At 42.7% G+C, this 22,775-nt stretch overlaps 1 protein-coding gene across 14 annotated transcripts in view; it reads right to left on the reverse strand.

Annotated features, from left to right (window-relative positions):
* Positions 1-21,425, reverse strand: part of LOC111847949 (transcription factor 7-like 2) — a 35,628-nt gene extending 14,203 nt beyond the window's left edge. For 5 of the 14 annotated variants that reach the window (XM_072717689.1, XM_072717698.1, XM_072717695.1 and 2 more), the window contains exons 1-3: positions 20,901-21,422; positions 20,739-20,805; positions 18,928-19,028 (exon numbers count right to left, since the gene is read on the reverse strand). In XM_072717689.1, coding sequence (XP_072573790.1) covers positions 18,928-19,028; positions 20,739-20,805; positions 20,901-21,095 — 363 coding nt within the window. In that variant the 5' untranslated portion in view covers positions 21,096-21,422. Of the gene's footprint in view, positions 1-18,927; positions 19,029-20,738; positions 20,806-20,900 lie in introns of all 14 variants that reach the window. The other 9 variants (XR_011993647.1, XM_072717686.1, XM_072717690.1 and 6 more) reach the window with 4 other exon arrangements.
* Positions 21,426-22,775: the final 1,350 nt, after the last annotated feature.

Consider the following 22,775-nt stretch of genomic DNA (forward strand, 5'->3'; position numbering starts at 1 on the left):
AATTGAATTGAATTGCCTGCTCGCATTTCTGGCCTTGGTCACAAATAGATTTCAGCAATCAGCTGCTTTTCCGAAAAAGTGACAGACGTTTAGAATGTTAGCTTGCAGCATTCACGTTTGAAGCCATGGAGAAGCTCCTCTGGAGGACACCATAAGCCGAGAGCTGAGAAGAACATCCGTATCACTAAAATGTCCAGCAGAATACACAGCTTCAAAGTGGAAATTCACAACCCAATGAATGGTTTTATCCTTTACTGTACATTCCAAGTTTCTGCTTTGCAAAAGTAGTAAAATACTCTCGTCTCGTCTCTTTGTGCCATTTCTCCTGCTGAGTGCCAGGGTGGCAGCATGCAGATAAGGTCAGAGCAGGCCTCGGCCACAGACTCTGCATCATTCTGGTGGGTCCACATATGTTCTGAGACTAGTGTGTCCTGAAGGAATCAGAGCTCTCCCCGGCGAGCCAACTAGGCAATGTCCTTATGAGATTCTGAATCACCTCAGCTGAACACTCTCAATCCAAATGAGCAGATTTACAGATTCCTGTCACAGAGAGTGCGTGGAGAAACCTGCAGAGAAATTGCAATGGCGCACTACTACTGGGAACCGCATCTGGCCCACATAGTAATCAGGACTATATTTGCTGCACTAGTACTCGGAACCGCATTTGGCCCGCATAGTACTCAGGACTACATTTGGCTGTATATCACTATTATTCTTACTGGATCTAACTGCAGCATTTGATACTGTAGACCATAATATTCTTTTGGACCGGTTGGAAACATTGATTGGCATTAAAGGGACAGCACCACTGTGGTTTCGTTCGTATTTAACTGATCGTTACCAGTTTGTCCATGTAAACAATGAGTCATCCATAGCCACTAAAGTAAGATATGGTGTCCCGCAGGGATCAGTGCTGGGCCCCCTACTGTTCAATCTATATATGCTACCGCTTGGTAACATAATTAGAAATTACAGTGTTAATTTTCATTGTTATGCTGATGATACACAATTGTATATGTCTGTTAAACCTAGTGACGCATCCCAGCTCTCTTCTTTAGCCGACTGTCTGCTAGACATCCGTTGTTGGATGGCAAGGAATTTCCTCATGTTAAATACTGAAAAAACTGAGGTTCTTTTAATCGGTCCTAAGGAGGCCCGCAATAAGTTTGTAAACCCCAACCCGAGCGGCCTCCCTACTCAATTTAAAACAGTGGTCAGAAATCTTGGTGTCCTGGTAGACTCCGACCTCTGCTTCAGTGCTCAAATAAATAGCATTAGCAGTACGGCATTATATCATCTACGGAACATAGCCAAGCTTCGGAAGTTGCTGTCCTTTCAAGATGCAGAAAAACTAATACATGCCTTTATAACTTCTAGATTGGACTACTGCAATGCCCTCCTTTCGGGTTGTCCATCTGGATCCCTACATAAACTTCAGTTAGTACAAAATGCAGCTGCCAGAGTTCTAACAAAAACTAAAAAATTTGATCACATTAGCCCTATCCTGTCTTCCCTGCACTGGCTACCGGTCAAGTTTAGGATTGATTATAAATTATTACTATTGACTTACAAAACTCTGAATGGCCTTGCACCACAATATCTCAATGATCTTCTGGTCCCTTACAACCCTTCTCGCCTGCTTCGTTCACAAGGAGCAGGATATCTATTAGTTCCTAAAGTAGACAGGGCTACGGCAGGCTGCAGAGCATTCTCTTACAGAGCTCCGCAGCTGTGGAATGGTCTCCCGGCGGATGTGCGGGATTCAGGCACACTCTCGCTTTTCAAGTCTAGATTAAAAACGCACTTGTATAGCTTAGCGTATAGGAAACCTAGTTCTGGTTCCAGCTAGTCCCTCACTCCCAGTCAGACTAACAGTATGAGGTGATGAGCTGGGTGGGGATCGGTGTCATTGGCTTTGGATAAACTGAGGCGTCAGTGCTGTCACTCTAGCTCTACACTAGAGTGCTGATGTTCAGGGAGTCCCCATGCCTGTGTTCCCGCCTGTCTCTCCCTCTTTCTCATGCTGCTATACTCAGATCTGCCGGAGCCTAGACGAATATTGCACTCGATCATTTTGCTTGCACTGCCTCTGATTTCCTCAACTCTGGCTAATACACAATTATTCTTACTTCCTCCCTCACCCCTTCTGGGGTGTGCTCCATGGAGCACAATGTTGTTGAAGAGTTTATGCCTCTGCGGCCTGCAAGACATCTACCTCGACCTCCGGCAACTACCCTCCAACCTGCCTGCCCTTGGCTCAACACGATGCCTCGCCATCCATCCTGCGGCTGTGTGTCTATTAATCCTGCCATCGTGCATCAAGCACCACGTGCCTGCACCGGTCGGCCGCTGCATTGAGACATATATTTCAACCCCTGTATTAGCTTAGTCACTTCCTCTTGTCTGTATTAGCTTAGTCATTTCATCTTGTTTGTTTGACTCATCTGCCGGCCCCTGGAGGATGGGCTCCCCCTTTGGGTCTGGTTCCTCCCAAGGTTTCTTCCTCTTAGGGAGTTTTTCCTTGCCACCGTTGCCTTTGGCTTACTCAATGGGGGGTCCTTACGAGGCAGAAATGTAAAGCGCATTGAGACAATGTAATGTTGTGATAATGCGCTATATAAATAAAATTGAATTGAATTGAATTTGCTGCACTATTACTCGGAACCTTTTTTGACCCGCATAGTACTCAGGACTACATTTGGCGCACCAGTACTCAGAACTGCATTTGGCCTGCATAGTACTCAGGACTACATTTGCTGCACTAGTACTCGGAACTGCATTTGGCCCGCATAGTACTCAGGACTACATTTGGCCCACATAGTACTCAGGACTACATCTGGCACACCAGTACTCAGAACCACATTTGGCCCACATAGTACTCAGGACTACATTTGACACACTAGTACTCAGAACGGCATTTGGCCCACATAGTACTCAGGACTACATTCGGCTCTCTAGTACTTGGAACTGCATTTGGCCTGTATAGTACTCAGGACTACATTCGGCTCTCTAGTACTTGGAACTGCATTTGGCCTGTATAGTACTCAGGACTACATTCGGCTCTCTAGTACTTGGAACTGCATTTGGCCCAATAGTACTTGTAACATTCTTCTTCTAGTCATTAGCTCATGACAATAGGTGTTGATGAGATATAGATTGACCAGTAAACCATGAACCTGAAAAACTGCAGCTGCCAAAACAACCGTCTTGTCAATCTCATGTCGTCTCTCTCATGCTCAGCTGGTGAAGCCTCAGGACCCATATTATTCCTTGGTCAGTAAATCACAACCAAAATTCAGGACAAATGATGTCACCCGTTGAGAATCACTGCTGTAATCTGTATTTTTTCAAAAAATACATCCCATCCTTGTGCTCCAAGCTGATTGGGGTGGGATCCAGGCACAGGATAAGCAGGCAGAAGATGGATAGATGAACAGATGGACAGATAAATGCATAAGGAGAACAGGTAAACATTCTGTACTGTAAATAAATGCGCTCATAATTTATTGAACTGCACCACAACTATTTGCAATACGTATTTCATGTAACTAAAGAGCAGTATAAGCTGGAAATATAAGATGTATATTAGTATTAATAAAACTGTGTAATTGACTCTGATAACCGGCCTCATAGAACGCCTCTTGTCCAATCAGATTTCTTGGTTGGAACTAAGTGTTGTATAATTGACTTTAATCTGCTGCATGTAACTTAACAAAGATAAAATGGATTTTGTAACATGTAACATGAGCACAATCGGCACTCAGCAAACACGAGCCACGAAATAACAAATTGCTCACTGTCAAACCAAATACAATAAGATGAATAGCCTCCTCATCACTGTTTATAGTGTGGTTTTCGCATCAGTCAGTCTATGATATAAGCTGAATGCTCTACATTAGTCATCACACTTTGAACACTACCCACAGAGACTAGAGGCTGAAGGAAAGCCTGAGACTATTCTGAGGAGCGTCCTACCAGAAACTGCTTAAAAACGATCCGTCTTCTCTTATCGCCTGAGGTAATCAAACACTATATGACTGTATGAGTAAAAAATATTATCACTGTATAAAACCACACGCAGGGGGGGACACTTTCTGATAGAGCTAACTATACTCAGGTACTCCACATGCAAGGGGGGACACTTTCTGAGAGAGCTAACTATACTCAGGTACTCCACATGCAAGGGGGGACACTTTCTGATACAGCTAACTATACTCAGGTACTCCACATGCAAGGGGGGACACTTTCTGATAGAGCTAACTATACTCAGGTACTCCACATGCAAGGGGGGACACTTTCTGATAGAGCTAACTATACTCAGGTACTCCACATGCAAGGGGGGACACTTTCTGATAGAGCTAACTATACTCAGGTACTCCACATGCAAGGGGGGACACTTTCTGATAGAGCTAACTATACTCAGGTACTCCACATGCAAGGGGGGACACTTTCTGATAGAGCTAACTATACTCAGGTACTCCACATGCAAGGGGGGACACTTTCTGATAGAGCTAACTATACTCAGGTACTGCCTTTACTTCCAGGATCTGTTTTGCCTTCCAGTGAGTTTCTCTGTTCCTCACGGTGGTCCAGGGTGAGCAGTATCCTGGTACCCTGGTTTGTGAAAAGGACATTAGAAATGCATTTTACATACACTGATCTCCGAAAATTTCTTGAGGTGGGTCTACCACCTAAAATTTCCACGCAACAAATGTGATTGTTCACCTCACTGTGAGTCAGCAAAGCATAGGAAGTGTTTCTGAAAAGCAAATCCATTCCAGTAAAGAATGCTGTACTCACACCATCAGTAACACAAGCGTTTCATAGCAAAAGAAATTCAGTTCAGAGTGAAATCAAAAGATGTTACTCAGAAAATTAGGAGGTTTATCACACTTAATTATCAAACCTTCTCTGTAGTCAAGGACACTGGCTTTCAGTGATTAATAACCAGGGATGGATATAACTGGTACGCATTCACCTTTAAAAACGATATGTGGACAATCGTTTGCTTGTAAAAGCGCAAATGCGTACTTATTTTATGTCCATTTCCGCTGATATGAAAACAAAATATAATGCATTTTAATCTTTATATTATAGATTAAATGCAAGGTATTTCCCTGTTAACAACACATCTCTAAGTAACAGAATACTTGAAATATGTACCTTAGATCAAATACAAGACTGAGTTTATTTGAAGTGTTGGTAGCAGCTACTGCATAAACACGACACTAATGCCATGACAGATTTTTTTTTGTTAGTTAATTTAAGTAACATAAATTGTTATTTGAAATGTACAACGGTAACTGACAGCAGTTATAAATGTTATAAATATATAAAATGTAGCACTCTGGGACTTTATTTTCATTTGTTGTTATCGTATGTCAGAATTAGTATTTTCCTACCCAAAAATAAATACTCTTTCATTGCGTTTTTGTAATGTAATGTGTTTAATTCATTTTCGGTATCGGTATCTTAAATAATCAGCGGAAATTTCCCGCATGAGTAGTAATGCCCAGCAAGTGAATGGTTAACAATTTGAATGGAAACTGTAACCCACTTTAAATATTCCCAACATAATGAATCCCAACAAACAAAGCATTTCTGTCTTTATGTGGTTTTAAATTATTAATACTAATTTGCAGCAGATACTCATTTATCCATCCGTCCTGCATAATCTCTAATTCAATGCGGAATAACGGGGAGCCTGGAACCAATCCCAGGAAACCATCACACAAACCATCACACAAACCATCACACACTCCCAGCAAGCTGAAGACACTTGTTTGGCAAACTGCATGTTTTGGGACTGTCAGAGGACACTGGAGTAGTGAGTAACCCTACACAGCACAGGGGGATGATGGAAACCGCCTTCTCTGAATAGTGACACATTACATTTCTGAAATTCCTGAAAAACAGTTCCAGGTCAGATTTACACCATGCTAACACTTTACACCATGCTAACACTTTACACCATGCCAACACTTTACACCATGCTAACCCTTTTAAAAATATGGTCTCTTCTTGAATTTGCCTGGGCTGGGCGTAAGATTTGGCAGACGAGATCACTGGGATGTTTTTTTTTTGCTTTCTAGTACAGTGGAAAGGTTAGCTTTCATCAAGTGCTACTTTGCACAGCGAATCTGTACCATTTTGTCAGAGGATTATCGCTTATTTCCTACATGTAAGCAACTTGCACCTTTTTCCATAAAAGGAAAGAGAACAGAATGAGAGCTTTCTGATTTATAGATATTTCCAGAAGATGATTGAAAATAATAAAAAAACAATTGTGCAGCAGGGGGTGTCCCCTGGAGTTTTTAATCAGTAGGACCTTGTTTTTTTCTACTTTGTGATGTTCTCCTTCAGGTGGAGCATCTCTGGCAGACCTTTAGCATCTCCACTGGACACCAGGATCGCGATCATGACTAGTGCAGTGCTTTGTCCCTTGAGGCAGGGTCTTCTACTGCTGGATGTGCAGCCAGCTGCAGATATACGGAGATAATACTGCTTCTGTGGGTGGGGTGGGGGGGTCTGAGAGATGCAGCACCCCCCCCCCCCCCCAGGCTCTCAAGCCGCAGACACCCTACGTGGGGTGCTATCCTGACGGAGGAGTCAGTCATTCCACTGAGAAGCATGAGGTGGCTCTCAGTCACATCAACAAGAATGATCCAGAGTACAGAGAAGCAGAAGTTACTGTACCTGCATGAATTAATGCATTTACACATCACAGCACACAAAATGCAGGACATGAGTGCACGTCTCTGACATTGTGACAGTGCTTTGCTGAAGTGGCTTCTGCATAATAGAAAATGTAAACATAATTAACAGTGTTCCCTTTACAATAAGAAAATGTGTATTTCCCATAATCAGCAAACGGGGTTCACTTTCAGCCTGACATGTTGGAAACAAAAGAGTGACAAAACATGGAAATAATTATTTGAATCAATTTTCTCCACAGAACGTTTTCTTCAAAGCAATGTTTACATCTATTTGGACAACAAAGAGCATCGACATAAGCACGTACTCAGTTAGAACAATCCAGTGTCGCATACGTGACATGACAAGAAGTGTAAAAATAAATCAGAGGTTCTACATAAAATTATTTATAAAGTATTCAAATAAGTGTTATAATAATGAACATTTGATATCTATTACGAATACAGTCATGTTGGAAAATTTTTGTACCCATCATGAGGTTGTACTTACAAAAAAGTTCCACAATCTGGTCAATCAGATTTAGTTTCGCTTCATTATTTATTATTTATTAATTATTTAGCAGATGCTATTTGTCAAAAGCAACATAAAATTGATGACAGGAGTCCGCCAGATTCACTGCAGCAGTCAGCCAGATTCACTGCAGCAGTCAGCCAGATTCACTGCTGCAGTTGGGGCTAAAGGGCGCGCTGAGGGACCCGACAGTTATTGGATTACGCTGCCTGCCAAGGGATTGCGATCAGAAGGCCTTACATACATGGGCACAGATCTCAGGCTCTCGGGGCTGGACACTGCGCCCCCACTGCTACTTCTCTGATCTCCAAGAAGCACCATTTCTAAGTATATTCACTTATGTGATGCTGTTATCCAAAGCGACCCACCACCTTTGCGTGGTCAGTGCAGTGCTGTACTTGTTGAGCGACCACTGTCCTTTTCATTTTGGCCCACTGCATTCTGAGTTTTCCACTGTTTTCCAGTTTTGTCAAGGGTTTCTCTCTATAATCTTAACTGCTTTGTACAACCTAATCACGGTCGGGCTGAAGACTCTTGTTTCAAAACACTCCCCAAACACGCCAAAGGTCGGTGTGCCGGCGGCTGGCGTCACACGTCTTACTGCCTCTGCCCTCAGTCCTGCCACATTCGCAGCTGGATGCCAGGCTTCCGGCTGGCCTGGGCACTCACAGGGGCACGGCAGGGGCAGGGCAGGGCAGGGGCACGGCAGGAGGGAAGCTTGCACAAGCCTGCCGGAATGTGGAACACGGAAGGAACTGATCTAGAATCAGCACCGAAGTCTGTGTCAGGCAGATTCCGCTATCACCGTGTGCTAAATGTTTAATTCATTTTAAAGCATATCGTGTTCCAGCGTGAGACCTCCGTATTCCAGAAAAGCACACAGAGCTCTCACATGCTCCTGGATTTGCTTTCCTGAGTTTACAGGAAAACAGGTAGCATCAGAAGCCAGAGTGCCTTATCGATACACCAAATAAAGAGAGACTTCTAATTCATTTGAAAAAGAACAAGGGGACTGTCAAATGAAAAGATCTACAAATGAAACTTCACAAATTTCAGCTAAAAATGCATGAGACTGTCATTTGGAAATCCCTGTGTTACATTTCATTCAGGCTTTCCATCACTGAAGCCATTAGATGCTTTTCACATCTTTGGAAAAACTTTTCATTATCAGTCATATTAATTCATGCAAATCAGATGATAACAGGACACAGTATTCCCTGTTTACAGTAAGCAACACATCACATGTAAATAAATACATAATATTAATTAAAAACTTTTATAGAAGTCAGCATCCACTAATCAAAGTAAAATATGTTGCATCAACTTCAGATTCTCAGAATTGCCTTATTATTAAATATCAAGGAAATGTCTTGACACACATTCTGTGCCCCTGTGACAAAACTGTAACTCAGTACACAACCCACTTTACGTCCAAGCAGCAAATACTTTTTTAGCTGCTGCATTTAGCAGATCTTGACCTCACTATTTCCATCCATTCAGGCTTCTAATGAGCATCGTATGGAAGTAAATCTGTGTCGTCACAATTTGAATTTTATATGCCACTGAAATTCTAACATTGAATATTTATGCATTGGAAATATGCATCGGAAATTAAACCATTAAAGGTTAAATGCCATCATTCATTAAAAGCTCTTTTCTAGCCCCTTTAAACAACAGCAACCTAAATTTAATCTCTCTTCCCCTATATAGGGCCTCTCGCACTTACCACAGGAAGTACTGAGTCACCTTAACAGCCCAGGCTATGATCGTAGTATGAGGCCTGTGAGTAGGGCCCTACCTAACATGTCATGGACTCTCATTAGCAGCCTAATAACTGTCATCCTCTGGGTTTTCCTTGGGAAAACATCATCATGCTACACTGCATGCTACACTGCACGTAACTTTGCTTGGACCTATTTACCTTGACTTACACCAGTAAAATGACCTACAAATGCATGCCGTCTAAAAACTCACACATGATGCTAAGCAAGTCAGCAAAGGAAGTGTACGGTAATGAAAAACAGCTGTGTGAGGTGTATGTGAGCGCGTGCGGACGCAAGGTGTGACTTCACATCCTGTGAGGCATGGCTCACCAAAAGCACACTATATGCTCCTCTGCTAGAGTCAGGTGCTGCGCGTGATGAACCTGCCCGTGTCTTCGTCACATGATGATGTGTAGAGGCTCACAGTATCGACACGATGCAGTTCATGCCAGGCTCTTAGGGCAACGGGCAGCACTGGCTTTTCACACTTCTCATTTTATTTCAATTTTCGCAGTAAATTTATGATCTAATTTGGTGGAGGCTTGCAGAATACGTGTGCAGGACAGGGTCGGTGCCGCAGGACCCTCGTATATAAAGCGGCAGCCCTCAGTCATTGTCACCATGTGACAGATTGTGGAGGTAAGTCCTCTTCTGTTTCATCCCCGTCCAAAAGCAGCCACAAAACCGCAGTGCCAAAGCAGTGGTCCGATTCTGGCAGCTGGCCTCCCAGCAGGGCCTGTCGCACTGAGCCCGAAGCAGACACACATGCATCTGTGTCGTGTTTTGACCAAAGCACAGCTACTCGAGAATAAAATTCTGTGCTGCACCTGGTATTTTGAAGCTAAATAGTGACTAAATAAGGGAACGCTCAGCGTATCTACCTGGCCCCTGGCGTGTCGCTCGGGCTCGAACCGGGGGCCAGCCGTGGCTTCATCTGTTACTGTTTGTTTGACAGAGAGAGAGAGAGAGACGAGGGAAGCCGTCACAGAGATACTTGTAAGTTTCCATTTCACTGCCGACCGTCACCACAGGTTGAAGCTGTGTGTTTATTTTCCATGGTAAACCACATTTGGTTCAACCTCACAACTGTACCAACAAAATAAGCGCCTTCAAGCTGTTACAGACCCCCGTCAGTGCACACAATGGCGCCGCTCTCTGGTCTGCTCACTGTCTCTGCCATTCTTTTGTCTGAAGCAGCTCGACATTCACCGTAACTCCCGAATGCCCTGATAACAGCAATGTTGTTTATGGAAGCTAAGACACAAGTGTGCATGAAAGACGTCCCGCTGGATGACTGTGAACATGTGACGGTACGTTCAGGACCATTCAAGATGAATGTCGCTGAGAGCAGCAGAAAGACAGGCTGACCACTGAGATGCATTTCCTGCCTCATGCTACCAGGCTCTGTAGTTAAAAACACAGAAATGTGACCTTCTGATATGCAAAAGCACAAGCCCAGATCACAGATAAAGTGCATGTAGATTTTATAACAAGTCTGCATTGTTTTAATTGATTCGGTTAAACACATCCACAGTGCTGCAGTTACCCATTATTCTACATCTAAGCAGGCTTTTCTCTCAAAGACAATTGCACAATTTGCAAAGAAGAAAATTATATTTCAGCAACTATTGGCACAATACCACAAGAATTCAACAAATATTGCTATATCATGTTTTATATTCTCTAAGTAACATATAGAAAATATAAAATATTAATCTTTTATTTAAATATGCATATTTGCAAGGGATGCATTACTAGAATTTAGGCCTATTCCTGAATAATATAGGACTGATATAGATCTGTCCTTTATACAGACGAACTGATTATCGTTACAGTGACTTTCTTAGTTAGTGTTTCACTACCAACCTCCAACAGTGATAAACAGTCTATTTTTTTATTCAAAATGCTGCAAATAACACATTGCCATATACAGCAAAGTATTTACCAAAAAAAATGCTATATAGACCAACTAATAAGCTATACAAGTTTATCTTCACGTTTTCCGAAATGCATGGCATACGAGTATATAAACAAAAACGAAGGTGAACATCAGTGAACCAGTTTCTTCTCCTCATTACAATACAGGGCAAACCCGTACTGAGAAGCACACAGTACACATGTAGAGGATGGAGACCCCGGACCAGAGACAGAACAGGGAGGCTATGCGATGTCTGAATGTTTTGAGCTCCTCCGGCTGTTGAAAGATCAAGGTTCTTCAGGTGCTCTTGTGGTTACCGTTTTTTGCAAAGCTGCTTCCCCGCACCCCCCCAACCCCCCCCAGCCCTCAGTCTCTCTCACATTGCTCACCCTTTGCTCTACAAATCAGATAAGGCTGTGCTGAGCAGCTCGTGTGCGATTCAGGCAGAGCCAAACACTCACCATGCATTTGATCGCGCATCCAGAATCGCGATCGTCAGAGCGGATCCATCTCACGGGCCAGCATTGCCCTCACCAAATTCTCAACACCAGCTTAGCTGAAAGAAGGCTCCTTACACACGTCATGCCCTACATGCTACCATTTAGCAATTCCCTCCAGAAACTGGCAGGTAAATGACCTAGACAGAGAGTGCACAAGATACCACTAAGTGATCGTTTTATACACTCTAATTTTTATTTGGATGGCAGAAAGAATCACTGAAGTATTGACAAGCCATTCAAATCACTGTGGTTCAACCTGACACCCAAAATATTTTTGATAAAAAGTTAAATAAGGACAAAAATCTATACACAATTCTTAAATTTTTGGTGACTTAAAGTAACAAAAGACTGAACCCAGAACATCAATTACAATGTCATTAAACTTGACGTTTAACATATTCCTCTCAGATCCATAAGTGGTGATACACAGTAGTGACAACGTTACACAATCATCCCTAAAAGAACACGGGCGTGTCAAAGCTCGCATTCCTCGTGACAGAATGAATGCTGCTTGCCTTGACACTGGTGCGACTGGTTAGCACAGCTCTCAGTGCAGGTGACTGCTAAACAACCCATCATTTATTTTGTCTTAATTATAAGCAAATGAACAATTCACCATTGCTAAAAGATGACAGTCTTTTGTCTGCAATAAGATATATATACATGCGACTTCTCATGAAGACCTTTTCTTCTCTCCTACACTATGACAATATCAGACATACCCTGAATACTTTATACAGGCTACACCTCAAACTACACAGTATATAATGCAAACCCATCCATCCATCCATCCATCCATCCTTTCATCTTCCACACCCTCTCGTCCCATGCAGGGTCGCACAAGGCAGAGAATAATCGTGGCAGGTGTGTCAATCCATCACGGGCCACTCATGCTTACGGGATATTTGGCAACTAAAATGAACCTTAGCATATTTTTGGACTGTGGGATTATATCCTACAACGACACAGGAAGAACATGCAAACTTGAGCTGGGGAAGAGATTCGAACCCACAACTCCCAGGGTGTGAGGTAACTATACCGGACACCTTGCCGCCCCATGCAAACCTGTTCTGATATTTAATGTACCAAGCTAATACATAAACATTAAGCACAAAATGATGCTGTATGTCTTCATTTAATCCACGGCTAAGGTGAGACAACAAAAGCTAAATGCAGGCTCACCATGCCAGTAAGCAAATATGAAAAATATTTTCAGTGATTCACATATGAGAGCCAATGGAACTCATCTACAGAAACGGTGGAAGACCTTCAGGCACTATGCCCAAGTCTACAAAAGTGTGTAAAGCTGGTGCAAAGCCAGAGATTAAAACTCCCAAAAAGTTTCTTCAACTCAGCACTGAGCCCAAGTCTACATGAATAATTATTAATTATGCTGTGACTATACTCTTATTTTCCAGTTGATATTTAACATTTGGAAAAAAAAATAATAAAAAGGAAAAAAACTGTATGTCATTCCGTAATTTCACCAAAAAATACTTTTTACACTGATACGAAATTTCGAAATGTCAGCAACATAATTAAAATGGAAGCATCTGTTTTGTTCTACTAGCAATTATTGCATTTTTCTTTGGAAAAAGCCTCCCCAAGTTCATGTCCTATAAATAAACACAAATGCTTGCAATAACAGAAGCGCAGTATCGATTTCGGTCACTTTCGGCATCACATTTCAAAATGAAGGATATTTCATTACACTAAGTTTATATAAGTGATAAAAAACACAGCAAAGCATACAATAAATGAACCAGAGCAGATCAAAAATGAACACACCCACAAGAGGGTTTGGGTTAATCGACACAGAGCTCACCTATTACAGGCATTCCGGGCAAGAAAAAAAAAAAGTGAGAAGGTGTTTTCAATGCCAAGTAGCCATAACAGTAGATCGTAATCAATCAGAGCAACTTTATCTCTAAATGACAGTCAGCTACTATAAACCAGCAGCAGAGCACAGCTAGAGAGCATACTGACGGTCCGCTTACGAATCGTGTAGCATACTGACGGTCCGCTTACGAATCGTGTAGCATACTGACGGTCCGCTTACGTGTTGTGTAGCATACTGACGGTCCGCTTACGAATCGTGTAGCATACTGACGGTCCGCTTACGTGTTGTGTAGCATACTGACGGTCCGCTTACGAATCGTGTAGCATACTGACGGTCCGCTTACGAATCGTGTAGCATACTGACGGTCCGCTTACGTGTTGTGTAGCATACTGACGGTCCGCTTACGAATCGTGTAGCATACTGACGGTCCGCTTACGTGTTGTGTAGCATACTGACGGTCCGCTTACATGTTGTGTAGCATACTGACGGTCCGCTTACGTGTTGTGTAGCATACTGACGGTCCGCTTACGTGTTGTGTAGCATACTGACGGTCCGCTTACGTGTTGTGTAGCATACTGACGGTCCGCTTACGTGTTGTGTAGCATACTGAAGGTCCACTAACACAAACTAAACTGGACAGGCAGAACGAGCAGCTAAGTAGCTACACAACACCTGATACATAATTTTCAGAATATGAACAAGATCAACTATTCATACTGGCTCAATAACCAGCTAATAAAGCTAGTTATCTGGCAATCTAAACCAACCAACCAGTATAAGTCTCCTACCTGAGAAATCCATCCCAGTACTTGGCCAGTTATCCCAACTACTGCTAAACTGTCTATACCAAAGCCCTTCTCAGAGGCCATTAATACAGGTCTTATCATACAAGCTAGCCATTATATGTCATATACACTACTGTATTTGGTAACTTTACATTAACTGCACCTTCATAATGCCTTCATAATGCATTCATAGAACATTCATAAGTAGCATGTAAGTACACCTTAACATCCTAACATACATTAACAGCTTTAATATACATTAATATCAAACATTACACGATAATACCACACAATATAATCGTATGTTTGTTTTAGTGTATGTTAGGATGTTATGGTATACTTATATGCTGCATATGAATGTTATATGAACGCATTATGAAGGCATTATGAAGGTGCAGTTAATGTAAAGCGTTATCCTGCATTTATTTGCCTTTATTTTCATTGTTAGAGGACTGTGCTGTCACTTGAGGGTCACAGCAGAGAGCATCCACAGTAGATGTACATAGTCGTGTAAAAGGATTGCAGTGTCACTCCTTGAACAGTACTTGTATTTGTGAGAAAACCGTTGTGGCTTCATCTTTATTTCTTCATGAAAGGCTCCTAATATGTGATTAGGATGTAGTCAAAACAACAGGTAAAGGCATTCTTATTTGACACTGTATTTTACAATGGCATATTTTTTTTTGCAAATTGATAAAAAGGCTAAAAATGACGGAAGTCCTTATTTACTCAGTTCATAGTGTCTTTTGTGGTCACACATTAGCGGTACGGGGGTCCTGGTTTTGGAAAAGATGAAAAAAACCCCTGTTTAAACAAACTAGGTCATTGATGAAAAAATGAAGTGATCTTCTTGGACAATGACCACTTGAAAAGAGAGTGACTGGAGTCAGATGCTCCAGTTACTTCAGATGTGAGTTTTACCCACCATGCTGTATAAAAAAAAAAACATGACTGACTTTTCACAACAGACTTCTGTTCAAGTGCAATATCCCTCAATTAAGAGGGATTTTAGAGGAGCCTTTGACAAGAATATTTCACAAGACATGAATGTGTAGAATATTTCTGAACACTTGGGTCTCCATCAGTTGACATATATGTAGATTATTTTCAAATGCAAGGAGAGCACTGCTGCTGTTCTCCTAGAAGTGGGTCTCCTACACAGGCCAGAGCAAGGTGCTGCCACAGAATCCTCTAACAAGAACAACAGTGACAATTAAGGATCTGCAGACATCTTGCACTTCATAATGTCTGCGTTCATCAGTCTACCATGAGAAAAACACTGAAGAGGTGTGGTTTTCGTGGCAGGTCACCACGGAGGAAACCACTGCCCTCCAAAAAAACTGATGTTCATCTTAAGTTTGCTAAAGACCACCTGAATGTTTCATAGTACTACTGGAAATACTGTTCTGTAGACAGGTGAAACAAAAGCTTTTTAGCTTTTAAAGTTAAATAGAATTTTGCATTTTCATGACAACTTTCTATGCATCTCTCTGAGGGCCTATTTCATACTAACGTAAAATATTATTTGTAATTTAATCTACGTGAATTTGCTGCTATTCCTCCAAGCACATTCACCTTGCGGCATTGTACAGTGCCGGCAGTCCTGTGTCACATCCACACTGAAGGAGATGTGCAGGATCAACAGGCAGCAGCTCTGCCCCAAACACAGTACATCACAAAAATTAAGATACCAACTCAAAGACACTTCTCTAATTATAGGAGTGACCCTATGCTGCTCGTTTGGGTGGATCAGCCTCGGTTAATAAGAGGGCACCGAAAACCAACATGCTATTGATCATTGTAGGAGCTGCCAAACTGTCTGCACCGTGTCCACATTGTAAGAAGTCTAACCTGAGATTCGGAGTATCTTTCAGATCCCATTTAAACTCCATTCTCATTCAGAGCAGCTTTCAGATCCCGCTTACACTCCAGCGTCATTCGGAGCAATTTTCAGATCCCACTTACACTCCAGCGTCATTCGGAGCAGCTTTCAGATCCCACTTACACTCCAGCATCATTCGGAACAACTTTCAGATCCCACTTACACTCCAGCATCATTTGGAGCAACTTTCAGATCCCACTTACACTCTGGCGTCATTCGGAGCAACTTTCAGACAAATTATTCTTGTGTACTGCTGTCTTGGAAATTTTGAACCTTGAACCTTGAAGCATCCTGCTGCTCAGCGTAGAACCAGAGTTAAACCAGGATTTAAAAATGCAGATTTGTTTAAAAATATAGAGTGGTCTCTTCGCTTTTTTCCGTGGCAGTACAGTAGGGTGTAAGATGTTTTTATTCATTTTGTTATTGTATAATTCTTACATTTCTCTTGTTTTCATCTCAGTACTTTACTTGAGTCCTTGCTGTAATTTCATTGTAAAGTACATTTTAAAAATGCACACAATTCAATCAAGTTCTCAACATTATTGTATGCATTACGTGTGCGTGCATGCGCCGTGTGACAGACTGGCGTCATCACCTGTGTGTATCGCCCCCAGTACATGTGCGTGCATGCGCCGTGTGACAGACTGGCGTCATCGCCTGTGTGTATCGCCCCCAGTACATGTGCGTGCATGCGCCGTGTGACAGACTGGCGTCATCGCCTGTGTGTATCGCCCCCAGTTCATGTGCGTGCATGCGCCGTGTGACAGACTGGCGTCATCGCCTGTGTGTATCGCCCCCAGTTCATGTGCGTGCATGCGCCGTGTGACAGACTGGCGTCATCGCCTGTGTGTATCGCCCCCAGTTCATGTGCGTGCATGCGCCGTGTGACAGACTGGCGTCATCGCCTGTGTGTATCGCCCCCAGTTCATGTGCGTGCATGCGCCGTGTGACAGACTGGCGTCATCGCCTGTGTGTATCGCCCCCAGTTCATGTGCGTGCATGCGCCGTGTGACAGACTGGCGTCATCGCCTGTGTGTATCGCCCCCAGTTCATGTGCGTGCATGCGCCGTGTGACAGACTGGCGTCATCGCCTGTGTGTATCGCCCCCAGTTCATGTGCGTGCATGCGCCGTGTGACAGACTGGCGTCATCGCCTGTGTGTATCGCCCCCAGTTCATGTGCGTGCATGCGCCGTGTGACAGACTGGCGTCATCGCCTGTGTGTATCGCCCCCAGTTCATGTGCGTGCATGCGCCGTGTGACAGACTGGCGTCATCGCCTGTGTGTATCGCCCCCAGTTCATGTGCGTGCATGCGGCGTGTGACAGACTGGCGTCATCGCCTGTGTGTATCGCCCCCAGTTCATGTGCGTGCATACGCCGTGTGACAGACTGGCGTCATCGCCTGTGTGTATCGCCCCCAGTACATGTGCGTGCATGCGCCGTGTGACAGACTGGCGTCATCGCCTGTGTGTATCGCCCCCAGTACATGTGCGTGCGTGCGCCGTGTGACAGACTGGCGTCATCGCCTGTGTGTATCGCCCCCAGTACATGTGCGTGCATGCGGCGTGTGACAGACTGGCGTCATCGCCTGTGTGTATCGCCCCCAGTTCATGTGCGTGCATACGCCGTGTGACAGACTGGCGTCATCGCCTGTGTGTATCGCCCCCAGTACATGTGCGTGCGTGCGCCGTGTGACAGACTGGCGTCATCGCCTGTGTGTATCGCCCCCAGTACATGTGCGTGCCTGCGCCGTGTGACAGACTGGCGTCATCGCCTGTGTGTATCGCCCTCAGTACATGTGCATGCATGCGCCGTGTGACAGACCAGGATAAGCAGCCTGGAGAGAGAGGCCGGTGCTCCTCCTAGCTCTTCCCCTCATCTCCAAACAAGCCAGGACCTGCAAGTCTCTTTAAAAGACACAATATTCTGCATCTTAACCTATTTGTACTCCTCTAATTACCCTGAGTGGCCTGTCTTCTGTCTGGAGAGCCTGGGGCAGGTACCCTTTTAATCCTCTTTTGGAGCAAGCAAGGGAAACAGTGAAAAGCGCAGCACCCAGGTACTCCAATGCCGTCAGAGACGGTATTCAGTCTCCCAGACCCAGATACACTTCCAACCATACACCTGGCTGCAGAGCCCTTCAGAACACCATCTTACATTAATCCCCAAAATGTTCAGTGTGTTAATTTAGTAAAAAGAGCTTAATTTCTTACCGCGGAATACGGAAGATTACTCACAGCACTAAACAAGTTATAAAGTACGAAATAGGGCTCATTCATAATGAAGAATGACGGCAAGCGTCCATGGTGTGAGTCTGACACATTTCAGTGACATTGGTAACAGGTGGCAGAAGCAGCCATATATACAGACACACGCCACATAAAAAGAATTTTGAGATGCAATACATCATATAATCAATCACACACAATGTTTCAGTTAGTAACTTTTTAAACTCTGCTCAAACAAACAAATACTGGCCACATCTGCAGAAAATCATAGTCACAATGGAAGCCACAGGCTTTTCTTGCACCCTTACTGAGTGTGACAAGGTAATATATCCAAAAATATAACACAGAACAAAGATCTAACACCATACAGAAGCAATTTATGTTATGTTCCCTTTGCTTGGGAAAATCTGGCAACTTCACCAGCATTTTTAAAATGTGTTTCTCCTTTATGTTCCCTGTTGTATGACACATAGGACTTAAAATGTCCACAGTTTGCAAATTCATCAATTCATATGCATGAATGATCAAAGATCAAAGATATTTTTATTGTCAATTCACATTATATGTGTGAGACATACATGAGAACTGAAATGCCGTTATGTACAATTACAAAATTATAGACATTATATACAAAAAGACAGATAACAAGACACAGGACAAACTGACAAAATGATCACCTAGTTGATTTCTGTCACAGACAATAAAGCAATTCTTTCTGGAAATGCACCAGGCATTAAGAATTGGCAAAACCTGAGATTGCAAGAAGCTTGAATATGATGTGAACTCACCGACGCTGACAGAGATCCGCTGTATGGGTCAGACAGCATCATGAACTGGTATCCTGAAAAGGCGGATGCTTTGTATCGATCTCTGTCTTGATGTTTGGACCCTAAAAGAAAAACAAAATCAAAGAAAGGAAATGAAAACTTTTGCTGGTGTGCCATGCCAGTTAGGGTTTTACAAACATTTGAAATCAGGTAGTTCAGTTTTCTAAACAAAGCACATGTGATAACAAAAAGAATCTAAAGATGGAAAAACATCGGAGGAAATTTATTCCCTCATTACTTTTGTTACAGGCATTAATGAGCAAAACAAATGATATAATACAGACGCTCCACTACTTACGAACTTTCAACTTACGAACTTTCAGACATATGAACGAAGAGGACTGTAAGTCCAAATTGTGTTCATTGGGCTCCCGTTTCCTGTCCGCAACATCAAGTTTTTTTCTGCACACCAATTCCGCCTAGTATAGGGGTCTCAAACTCCAGTCCTGGGGGACCGGAGCCCTACAAAGTTTTTGATTTACCCTCATTTAACACACCTGATTCAACTCCTTGTGCTAATTACCACACAGCTCTTGAGCTGAATCATTTGTGGTGGAAGGGGGAAAGAACTAAGCTACACTGGGCTCCGGCCCCCCAGGACTGGAGTTTGAGACCCCTGGCCTAGTACGGCTTTTGGCCGTTACTCCTGCCGTGCAGCAGCGTAGCGTGCGTACTCCCAGCGTCCTAGTTTTTTGTACTTGCCTATACCCTTAAAATGAGTTGAATAACGATTTACGAACATTTCTAGTTACGAAAGGCCATTCGGAATGTGTCTCGTTCGCAAGTAGAGGAGAGTCTATGTAATTATTCCTTGACTCTTCATATTCCTCTGTAAGAGCACATAAAAACAGATAATACAATATTACAAGTAACATTTAGATAATATCCAAATTCAGCAGCCATGCATGGAAAAAACCTGATCTGAGTTGCTTGTCCACATAGCATTTTTCTATTTAGGGTGCCCTACTATATAAAAGCTGAATAAGTTTTACAAGAATACAATCAACAGCAAACAGGTGCTTATATTACTGAAGTTTACAGGTTTTAATTGTATCTAGAATATGCAGAAATACTGTAGATTAAATTCATCATGTATAACATTTTTCTGTTAAAATGGAACTTCTCAATATATTGAATTCATCACGAAATTATTATTATTATTCTCCACAAAACTGACCAGGATAACCAGTTTGAAGATGTACGGATGAATGTATTATTATTATTATTATCTAGAGTTATGACGTTTGCTTCCTCGTGTCTCAGAACTGGGATTGGATCAAAATGATACCCATGGTACACAAGATTTGTCGGCTAACATCAGCTCAGGATCCTGCAGCTCATCAGACATAGCTTCTTCCACATTCTCACACACCATCGTCCAGGTAAGCGGCCAACTACAGAATATTCCATTCAACTGACCGTACATGCTTCGCAGCTGCTTCCAAAATGTTTGCTGGTTTGTCTTCAAGTATAACTCGTGTTTCCAAAACAATGGATATAATAAACATTAAGCTAGAAATAACACGCGGGACGTAGCTCATACCAGGCTGAGAAACTTTGCCATAACTAGTCAGCGACGTGCTGGTGACCCTAAGCATGACGTCCCACCCCCCCGAATAAAAATCTTTTTTTTTACGTTGATTAACCTTTCGTTTGCAGTAATCCCAGCACCTACCTTAGGGTCGTACTGTCAAGGTAATTCGCGGTTTCTAAAAACACATCGTTAGTCTGTTTCCTGTACAGACCTGCAGCGCTGCACATCCATGACTTACCATCGGCAGGATCCGCATGTTTGCCCGTAAGGACTCCGTGCTCGCCCTGCTGTCCCCGTCTGACCACCTGCAAATATCACCAACAATTACAAAAAACCTTCACTGAAGAACAGAAAAAAGTTTATTATCTAAACAGATGACGCGAAACGGACCAGCCCTCACCCCCTGGTCTGCTCCTGAATTCGGATTCAGGTTTATTTCTGATTCGTTCACCAAAGACGATTTCAGGTCCGCCAAATCGCTTTCGGTCTGTGCGTTTTCTTGGATCTTCTCGTCTTGCTCTCCTTCATCCTTAAAAGAAATCATTTCATCGTTAGCTCCGAAATCGTCCCCTCCGCCGCTATTGAGCTGAGGCATTTTTTTTCTTCCAAAAATAAAAAAGCTTAAACTTAAGTTGTATCCCTCTCCTTTTATATGACCCGAGCAGCAGCGCTTGTTGGTTGTCTCTGGTGCAAACGGTGGCGGTCAGACCCCGTGCAAAAAAGTGTGAAAGAAGACAGAAGTCGCCGCGATGGGTGACACTAACATGGCCCGGCAGCGACATTAATAGCGCGTTTCGGCCGAAGGAGCGGCTGTGGCTGCAGGCATCAAAGAGCACCGCCTGCTGATTGACACATTCACAGACTTGCTGGGGGTTGCTTAAAAATCAGTTTAGCTCTTAAAGAACCACGACTTCTTTCTGTCAAGTTTCCTAATGGTTACGAAATTTACAGTAAAATACGTAGAAAAAAGCTTCCGGCTACAGACGTGCCATTTTAAACTGACCCCTTTGTTGATATAAAAAGAAAAATGTGGCGCGGAAAAAGACAAACATTTGCTATGATGTGAATATGGTTATTTGTCGCTGATATGTTTTGTATCCCATACTTTTGGTGAATCAAAGGTTTCTGTTTGTTAAGAACTTCTTCCCAACCCTTGTTACTGAGTCTAAGTACCACTGTAGAATATTTCTTTTATATTTTATCTAATGTCTCGACTCCCCCCCAACGAAAAAGTGATTATTTGACAAGCACAGCAAAATTCTCTTAACTTTAGACATGCAATGCTTCATGCGATTTAATTTTTTTTAAAACAACTCCTTATCAGTGGATTTTTTAAATACAGTACCACATTATCACTCACTAAAGTTTTTGGGTCGTCCTATTATTTCCCTAGATACCAATAAAATATGCCACTTAATAAAAGTAAATAATAAATAATTCCACTAGATTGGCCAGGCCAGGATTGACATGCCCAGGTTAAAATACGCAGATCTATAGATGAAATATTAAACTTTTAAACGTTTATTTACCTTGATTAAATAATTCTTTTGTGGACTGTTTTTACAACACTTCTTTTGTGTTTGTATTCTTCTTTTCCAGTGTAACTGAAATTCCCACAGACGGCTCGATTTACTGATTTCGGACTTTTGCTTTTGCTTTTTGACTTTGTAGGACATTCTGTTTCTGTGCCCCAAATCTTCATTTCTAATCTCTGATTGTTGTTATGACATTTCAATTTAGCAAAATATATACTTGCTGAATTGCCTACGGGACAGGAAATGCATATAAATAAATAAATAAAAAACAAAAACTGCCAAAACTGGGTTTTGTTATGTGTGTTTATATTGGGTGAATTTATTGCTGAAAAAAGGTTGTTTGCTGATAAGAAACTGAATCCTAAATGCAAAATGAAGCAGACGCTGAGAACCAGAAATACTGCATTGTAACAAATGAAATGTGTCGAGTTTTAATATGACAGTTTTAAGAACCTTGACATTTTGAGGGCATTCTCGGGGGTATGTGCCCTTATTTAGTAAATTAATGTTAAGAGGAGTTTTAGGATTTCAAACATTACAAATACAGGCATTAGTGTCATGTTGATGTGAATTTCAGAAGTAATGCAACTGATCCTATATAATAGTCAGCTCTGGGAAGTTGTTGCTAAGCTACAACTGCGGCGATGTACTGGGATGGCAGCTGGAAGCAATACGATGCCAGTCCGGAAGAGAGCCGGGGGGCCACAGAAGGGCCGGGCGGGTGACTGGTGCGGGATGCT

The sequence above is a fragment of the Paramormyrops kingsleyae genome, chromosome 10, assembly GCF_048594095.1.
Source record: "Paramormyrops kingsleyae isolate MSU_618 chromosome 10, PKINGS_0.4, whole genome shotgun sequence".
NCBI classification, from domain to species: domain Eukaryota; kingdom Metazoa; phylum Chordata; class Actinopteri; order Osteoglossiformes; family Mormyridae; genus Paramormyrops; species Paramormyrops kingsleyae.